The sequence below is a fragment of the Cryptotermes secundus genome, unplaced genomic scaffold (assembly GCF_002891405.2).
Source record: "Cryptotermes secundus unplaced genomic scaffold, Csec_1.0 scaffold618, whole genome shotgun sequence".
Taxonomy (NCBI): domain Eukaryota; kingdom Metazoa; phylum Arthropoda; class Insecta; order Blattodea; family Kalotermitidae; genus Cryptotermes; species Cryptotermes secundus.
Genome location: NW_019734973.1, coordinates 27,313 through 36,741, shown reverse-complemented (window position 1 = coordinate 36,741; position 9,429 = coordinate 27,313). Strand labels below are relative to the sequence as shown.

The window sequence follows — 9,429 nt, the reverse complement described above, 5'->3', positions numbered from 1 at the left end:
GTCCCACCCGATCCCACCCCACTAGCAATAAAAAAAAATAGTCAAGCACAGGGAAAAGTTTACCTTTTTACCATCGCTTATATCTATCGATGCGAATCCTACAAGAGGTTTGTGCCCTATCTCAGCAAGCTGAGCCTTCCGTAGGCTAAAATTCACTGGTTTTCATTTTTTAAATCGCACGATGTGATCATGCTAGTGCTGCTTCCCAGTGGACGCAGACTGTACTAATGAGCGGACAAAGGACCACAACAACTGAAATGGGTAGCAAAGCACATTTCGATGGTTTTAATGTCGTGAATGTTGCTGAGTAGAGTGTAGGTGTGGGTGTAGGTAAGCATTGTGTTTGTGTAATTAATGTGTGTATTATTCAGGGAATGATTACGAGCACTAGAAAAATTTCACTCGATTTCTTCACATTTCTAAAAATTGTTGGACGTAAACGACGTCACGTTTTGTGACCGTGATGTTCTGCTGTTGCAAGTTCTGCTTTGAATTCTTGTAAACTTTTAAGCTCCTTTTCTGAACGTCATGTTTCCTTTAGATTGCAAGTTTTTACAGTTAATAACCTTTCTCCCCTGTTACATATACCAATCCGACTTATAAAGGAAGTCATGAGAGCAATTGGTCAATGTTGAACTTTAATTGTTTCTTGCATCCTGTTGTGTATTTAATCAATATTAGGGTTAATTTCACCGACCACACAACGCGTTTTTATTATTGTCACACTACATGTTTCGACCTCAAGAGGTTATCCTCGTACAGTTGCACAATCACACGCAATCACGCAATGAGCAATACATTGAGCCTCGTAGTTCTTCTGAGAAAACCAAAAAATCCACACTAATATTGTCTTTGTACACAATCAGTAGTATTTTTTCTAACAGGCTTTGGCAGCTTTTCCAAGTTATGTAATGGTACACTTGTTAGAAATAAGATACTGTATCGCAAGGATTCTTGTAAGTGAATTAATTTGCAACCCACAAAACATCATGTGTGATTAAAAATATATTCAGAGTTATGAAAGATTCTGCATTCTTTTGCAACAGGAATGCCAAGAATTTTACAGAGAGCTGAAGAAATATTTCCTGCTCTGAGAGAAAGCATGGTGAGTGTTTTGTGTTTAAGTGCACTGAAAAGAGTTTTATTGTCATCGTCTGTCAGTTCTTGTGGCCTAAGAAACTGAACATTTTATGACAGGCTTGAGTTAGTTTTTCATAATCTCCCTGGTAATTTTTTTTAACACACGGTTGTTCATGTTACAGCCGTTTGGTATTTTATGTGGAGAATGATCAATTCAGGGAGAGTGTAATGGGTAGGTCATGTAACACATATGTGAGAATGAGAAATGCGTACAGTGATTTGGACAGATGACTTGAAAAAAAGAGACCACTTGGGAGACATTTATGTAGAGGGATTTTAAGGAAATAATTTGGGAGAGTTCGGATTTATTTTGTTCCGTCCAGGATACAGAACCATGATGGGTATGTGAGGACACAGAAATGAGCCCTTAGATACCATAAATAGCTGATAATTTCTGTACTGCTGCAATGACCAGCTGATAATTTCTGTATTGCTGCAATGACCGTTAGTTTCTCATGAAGGTCCTTGTGCTGTTTACTTAATACTTACTAATGATTTTGAATGTTCTGGTGAAGAAGTCTGTAAAGAACAGCTGTTATGGATTGTATGTAATGAAAGACAGCCATAGCAAGGAAAGCATATGCTGTTTCTTGTATGGTGTTCTACAGCGTTAATTGATAAAGGTATGATGGTTTTACAGAGCTATACAAATTCAGAGAATGTTTTAGTGGGTCCATATAGTGAGATATACCCAGCGTGTCATGATGGAGATCAGGCCATGAGCGTAAGAGATGAAGTTTCAGACACAGAAGAGAAACCAGATCCTGTGCCAGTAGCAGTTCAGGAAATAAAGGCCGAACCTGAGGTGAGTTGGGTGTGAAGTGTGTATATAGTTGTAGTTACTTGAATGTTCCTTGTGATGTGTCGCTTCCACTATTTAACTCTTTGACTGGTGTGGGCGCATTTTTGCACCCAGACGATGCCAGCCGTTCCCTGGCGTTGGCGTGTTTTAGCGCTTTGATACACCCTTCCCTTCTTTGCTCGCTTGGCACTCATCAACCAAAGACATATTTATGATAGTTTTTGTGAATGGTTGTAAAGAAGCCTTGTTGACTTTGTGGGGGTCTATATTACTGTCAGAACCCTCCGAGTAGGAAAATGTCAGAAAATATTTCACATTCATTCAGTTTCACCATGGCTTCTCGCAGCAAGTGTCTGAGTGTTCCTACAGACCAGCTGGAAAGTGTTGTGAATGAGATTTGTGCTGATGATGAAAGTGGTGATGAAATAATGATTCCTGAATTAGATGAAGTTGATAGTGACAATAATACAGTGATAGACAATGATCCACAAGACAGTAATCATGAACATTGAGCCACCACAAGTGTAGTGCCTGACATGCCCATCTCATGGACGTACGGAGACATTGTACCAACAATAGTTCTGGGATCAAAATTGATATAACACATGAAATGCATCACTTTTCAATAATTAAAATTTTCTGGATGACGGTTTAGTAAATCACATCACAACTGAAACCAATCGCTATGCTCTCCAGCACTTCATCACACGAGTTAGCTCCCCACTCTTGAGAACACAATTAAAAATATGTCACACCAAATGAAATGTGGACATACTTAGGAATTGTGTTTTCTTCATTTTGCAGGCAACAATGTATGACAAGCTGACTGTGAAGGTCGCCTGTATGAAGTTAGGCCAATTATAGACTCATTAGTGGGGAAATTTAGAAACACATATATCCCTGAAAAGGAAATTTCAATAGATGAGGGAATGATCGCTTGGAAAGGATGTCATATCTTCTGAGTATATGTATGCCTGACAAACCTGATAAGTACGGTATAAAGGCTTATCTTGTTTGTGAATCGACAAGTGGATATACAGTAAAACTTGGTTATAGCAACATCGGTTTCTGCGACACCTTGTCTATTGCGTCAAATATTCAATGGTACGAACTAATTCCTCATAAAGCAACTGTTTTTATACCTTGCTTAGTACGACATGCACAAATGCATCAACCTCGTATGTAACGTCATTTTTATTCCTGAATTTCTCTGATATCGTGGGAAAGTTCGATATGTCTGCCCGCCCTCACTTTCTCTACTTGCTGACGTGACTGTCCTGGAAGAATACGACCGCGGGCTGCAAGAGGAGCATGGGTTTTATGCGAAAACAAGGGTGTGGGGTGGTTTAAATGGTTTAAGCAGCAAAGAAGTGATAACAGACCAGTTAGTGGCCCTCTTCTTATGGTGAAAGCTGAAGAATTCGCAAAAAAGTTAAAGGATGAAGAATTCGTTTGTAGTGCTGGATGGATTGATAGGTTCAAGTTGCGTCACAACATTACGTTCAGTAAAGTGAGTGGTGAAGCCAGGGGTGTAAATACGACGGAGGCACAAACAGACCACGATATTGTATCGGAAGTGAAGAAGGAGACAGAGGAGGAAGGTGAGGAGGGAGGAGAAGAATATTCCGAAGTCTCCATCCCTACTGTGAGTGACGCGCTTGAAGCCATTAGGGTTGTGAACTTGTTTTATGAATCCAGGGGAGGCAGCAGTGAAATTGTGACAAAAATTATGGACATTGAACGTAATTTAGAAAGTGTGTATTGGGCAAGTAACAGGAAACAGATGAAGATAACTGATTACTGTACTCGTATCTAGGTACAGTAAGGCACAACAATTGATGTAATCTACTGTAATTTGGTGAGTAGGCCTACCTTTAATATACAGTATTAGTGCGGTGTGTATTGTCAGTGAAAAGCGCTGTAATATGTCTTTGATATTACACATTTGGGCAATTCCACGTTAATGTTACGTTAGTCTGTACTTAACTACGTATTTCACTAAAAAATGCAACATTTTAACTCGGTTTTTGGTAGATTTTTACGTGACTAACATAAGGCTACTGTGGAAGTGCCCATTTCCGTTACAACGACATTCGTTTATAACGACACTATTTTTAGGTCCCTTTGATGACGTTATAACCAAGTTCTACTGTATTTGGAATTTTGAAATTTATTGCGGAAAATCAAGACCTATAAAGGAATTAGCTGTAGACATTATATCAGTTTGGTATATTATGTAGGAGAGCGATCAACTCAAGTAGAGTGATGTGGGTAGGTCATGTAGCACACATTCAAGTGTGAGAAATGCATACAAAGTTTTGGACATGCAGAGAGAAACAGACTACTGGAGCCCTATGTGTATGTGGAAGGACGCTATTAAGACAGATTTTAAAGAAATAATTTGAGAGGGTTTGGACTGTGTCTAGTTTCCTCAGAATACAGGGCCAAGTTGTCCCTGTGAGACCACATTAAGGAGCCCATAGATATCATCAGGGACACCAATCACTCAGCCACTGAAGAATTTTCCAACATATTATGGAGCCTGAAAGTTCATTACCATGTTTACAAGAGCCAGCCAGTAGTCCCTATAATAAGCCAGATCATTCCAGTCCACACCCCTCAATCCTTCATCGCTCTAAAATTCATTTTAATGTTATCTTTCACCTAGGCCTGGGCATGTGTCATGACCCTGGGGTCAACTCAGCCTGTAACAGCAATAAATACAGTTCTTAAGGCCGCGACATAACATCAAGCGGTTAGTCGCTGGCTTCCCACCAGGGTGGCCTGGGTCCGATCCTGGGTCTGGTCAAGTGGGGTTTGTGGTGGACAAAGTGGAGCTGGGGCGGATTTTCATTGAGTACTTCAGTTTCCCCTGCAGATATTCATTCCACCAAATTCACCATCATCATAATCACCCAAGGCAGGCTACAGTAGGCCAATCAGTGGCTGCCCAGTTGGACTCCACCTCCCACTAAGCGAATTAAAAAGGAATTATACAGTTCTTAGGTACCATAAGAAACAGATATTTTCCATGCTGCTGCAGTGGCACTAGTTAGGCAGGAAGGTCTCTCTGCTATGAGCTTAATACATTCTAATACTTTTGAAAGCTGTAGAGAAGAAATCTCTACAGAACAGCTCTTATGGGCTAGAAGTGCTGGAGAAGCACTGTAGGTAGAAGAGCATAAGCTGTTTTGTGTATGGTCTTGTACAGCCATGATTGATATGATATGGTTTTGCAGAACTATGCAAATTTAGAGAAGGTACTAGTGGGTCCACATGGTGAAATGTACGCAGCATGGCATCATGCAAACGAGGCAATGAATGTTAAAATTGAGGAAGTCTCAGATGCAGCAGAAGAGGATCCTCTGCGAATAACAGTTCAGGAAATGAAGGCTGAACCTGAGGTGAGCTGTATGTTTTTGTTTGTCCACTATTCAGAAGATAGCACAGATATGCAGAAATTCCAGTTGTCTTTCTGATCTCCATCTCTGTCTATGCAAATGGAACAGTTTCACTGTGCTGCCAACTGACTTTGGGAGCTTTTTCTTAAGTGCTTGTGACAGTGGAAGTTTGTTGAATCTTGCTTGTGATATACCACATCCATTTACTTTTTAAATAGATGAAATATATATGAGATTAAATACTGTTTAAATTCAGAATGTTTGAGATAAATTCTGTTTCAGGAAGAATCTTTACTGATTTAGGGAACTATTCACAGTTAGTTGCTGGTACACTTACTAGAACCAAGACATTATATGTCACTTGGGTTCTCACATGTTAATGTCAGTCAGCCCCACAAAATATCATAAACAAAATATGATAAACAAGTTTCAAGGTTACAAAAGTTTCTGCATTCTCTTGCAACAAGACTGCCAAGAATTGTGCTACAGAGAGCTGAAGAAACATTTCCTGTTGTGAAAGAAAGCATGGCGAGTGTCTTGTGCTTGTATGCACAGACTAGAATTTTATTGTCATATGTCAGTTCTCTTAGCCAAAGAAAGTAAATATGTTGTGACAAGCTTGAATTTGTTTTCATAATCCATCTGGGGAGTTTCTTACACGTGTAGACATTATAACCGTTGGGCATATTATGTAGGAGAGTGACCAACTCAGGTAGAGTGATGTGGGTAGGTCATGTAGCACACATTCAAGAGTGGGAAATGCATACAAAGTTTTTGACAGCAATGCTAAAGAAGCAGACTACTTGGGAGACCTATGTGTAGATTAAAGGATACTATTAAGACAGATTTTAAAGAAATAATTTGAGAGGGTTTGTACTGGGTATGTTTGCCTCAGGATACAGAGCCAAGTTGGGGCATGTGTGAAGACATTAAGGAGCCCTTAGATGTAATAATTAACTCCATGGAGCTGAACCTTTCTTGATACTCTGTCAGTTGCATTTGCAACTGAAAAATTTTGCAGCATCTTAAGACACTTGAAAGTTCATTTCCACATTGACAAAAGTTCTCCCCACAGGTTCCTATGCTGAGCCAGATAAATCCAGTCTACACCACTCCATCCTGGTTGCAAGATCCATTTCAATATCCTTTGACCTATGTCTGGGTGTTGTTGGTGGTCTCATTCTTCCTGGCTTTCCCACGAAGATCCTATATGCATTCCTCTTTTCCCCCGTGCCTGCTGTATGCTTTTCCATCTCATCCCTTTTGACTTGGTCATTGTAATTGTGGTTGGCAAAGGATCATGTTATGAGGCTCCTCATTGTGCAATTTTTAGGAGTCATAGATATTTTCTGCTCTACTGCAGTGATCATTAGTTTCTCAACAAGGTTACTGTGCTTTGAACTCACTACCTTCTAATGATTTTCAAAGCTGTAGAGAAAATATCTGTACAAAGCAGCTGTTATGGGTTTGATGTAATGAAAAACAGTCACTGCATGGAAGGCAGATACCGTTTCATGTATGATTGATTGATAAAGATATGATTGTTTTACAGAGCTACACAAATACAGAGAAAGTTTTAGTGAGTCCATATGGTGAGACATACCCAGCATGTTGTAATGGAAATCAGGACATGAATATTAAAGTTGAAGAAGACTCGGACGCAGAAAAGGAAGCAGATCCTGTCCCAGTAACATTTCTAGAAGTGAAGGGTGAACCTGAGGTGAGCTGTATGTCTCTGTACGTCCATCTTTAGGCATATATCACAGATATGCAGAAATGCCAGTTGTCTTTCTGATCTCCCATCTCTGTCTGCATACATGAAAATTTCATCATGTTCTTCACTGGATTTTGAAGAGATTTTCTCAAATGTCTGAGACAACTTTAGTTTGTTGAATGTTCCTTCTGATTTGCCACTCCTGTTTTCTTTTAATAAGATCTAGCATAGATTAGATTAAATACTGTGTAAACTGAAAAATGTTTGAGACAAATTCCATTGCATGAAACATCTACCACATATCCCTTGTCCATCGAATCCAGTAAGCTGTCCTTTTGTACTACGTTACAGGATTTACAGGGTCTGCTGGTATTATTTAAATGTTAGTAAGGCACATTTTACATGGTAAGTGAAGTTTAACTACTACATGTTATACTTGGTGTTTCCCTGTTACTTAATTATTTGATTATTTGCTGCTAGTGAATATGTTATGAAACGGAAACCGGATGACAGTGTTTCAGGTTCTGCTGCTTTTGTTCCACTCTAAAATGGACTATTGATGTTTCATTTATGGCTCAACAGTGAAGTCCAAATTATCATATATCTTGTGTAAACACATTGCAGTCTGTAGTAAACTTGTGCCTTTTGCACCATGTATGTTGAAATTTTGCATGTGAGGAAACCTGAGAACATCCATTCTTCCTGTAGAAGAATGTCCTGTTCTGTACTCAGGTGGTGAAGTTTGCAACACAGGACTATCCTTACAGTGCAGTATTTCTACCTACATGCCATGATGGCTTATCACTGAGCTGGCAGACATATAAAGAAGCATAGGATGATAATGGTGGGAGTGTGATTTCAGAATAAATACCGGAACAATTAAAAGGTTTAAGAGAAACCTTCAGCAAAATTAATAAGGCTGTGGGTTATTTTGGTGCCATGATCCTTTTTGTGAAAATTCTGCCAAGGTTGAATTGAATTGGATGCTGTGTTATCAGGCTATAAAGAAATTTTACGAGCAAAAATGCGAGCTGGAACCAAAGGGCAGGTTCTTCGAGGTTTCAGTGTGCACTCTCACACCCACACAGGCAGAATGTAAAGTTATTCTTGTGTATACTTTGGAAGGTAATAAGAGGTATGAACGGTTATGTTTATATGTTAAATTTATGCAGGGTGTTCAATCAAGGAGGAATCTTCTCAACACTTGACCGAGCCCAATATTTCTCACAGATTGCTGCTGTTACTGTAACGGCACGCATATATCAGCGCTAATGACTCATTTTGTTATCAGCAGGTACAGTAGCAATCTGAGGAATGTTGGATTGGGTCAACGGTGTTGCAAAGTTTCCTCCTTAACTGAATGCACTGTATATGTAAAATATTGTTATTTCAGTACAGTGTAGCCGTTAATTTGGAATGGGTGCAGGAGTTGGTTTTTGGTTTGCTGAATTGCAGTTCCTTTTTTAAAATATGTTTACAGACACGTGTTAAACTCGAATGTAGCAGTCCTTATTAACTCTTGTTTACATTATGTGTTGTGGGTGAAAATCCATTCTTTATGGGGATTTGCTTCAAGTGGAACCTTTCCAGTTCCAATTAACCACTGATAACCAGGACCCACTATACCACAGTTGAATGCAGCAACCAGTGAAGCAGCGTTTTTTGGGAGTTTGTCAGCAGAACAATGTCTGATGGTAATGTTTCGGGTTTACTTTCTTGGTGTCCAGTCTTGTCATATCAAGACGTGTGGAGCAACAGACAGGATAACAAAATGCAGTTGGTGCAGCCATGTATTCCATCGTGGCAGTCATTCAGTTTCATCAGGAAGAAGGGAATCATGCATATATGCCTTTGAATGAGGCACAGTTGACTGACATGTATGCATTTGTTGTGAAGTGCGCCCACACCTGCTTCTACACAGTGTGATGTGCCCGTTACTACTTTTACACATCCGGAAGGAGTGCCCATGTTCTGACAAAAGCCAAACATTTTCATTCTGAATGAATATTGCATGGCATCCACGGAAGTGACTCACACGGATTTGTTCATGGTATTGGGGTGGCCATGTCTATTGAACTGACTCTATGCTGATCTTCTTTTTGAGTCATTTCATATATGTTGTTGTTCCAGCGGTTTCACTAGATCATATGAATCCTGTCTTACCATTATATTTTTACTCAGAATATATTATTGTCCCATTTTAGGATCCTATCCACTATTCATCAGACATATATACAACCTGAGAGCCATGATAGCGCAGTTGGTCTAGTGACTGGCTACTGGCTGAACAACCGAGGGGTCAGAATTCAAGTCCTGGTGGGGTCAAGAATTTTCAATTCTCCATGTCATCCATACCGCCTATGGGGTCCACC

At 39.7% G+C, this 9,429-nt stretch overlaps 1 protein-coding gene across 1 annotated transcript in view; it reads left to right on the top strand.

Annotated features, from left to right (window-relative positions):
• The first annotated feature begins 219 nt into the window (after nt 1-219).
• LOC111869121 overlaps nt 220-9,429 on the top strand; it is a 25,512-nt gene continuing 16,302 nt past the window's right edge. Inside the window, exons 1-5 of the mRNA XM_023860347.2 lie at nt 220-330; nt 1,047-1,105; nt 1,781-1,945; nt 5,182-5,346; nt 6,896-7,063. Of these exons, the coding sequence (XP_023716115.1) occupies nt 1,049-1,105; nt 1,781-1,945; nt 5,182-5,346; nt 6,896-7,063 (555 nt within the window). The 5' untranslated portion in view covers nt 220-330; nt 1,047-1,048. The remainder of the gene's footprint in view (nt 331-1,046; nt 1,106-1,780; nt 1,946-5,181; nt 5,347-6,895; nt 7,064-9,429) is intronic.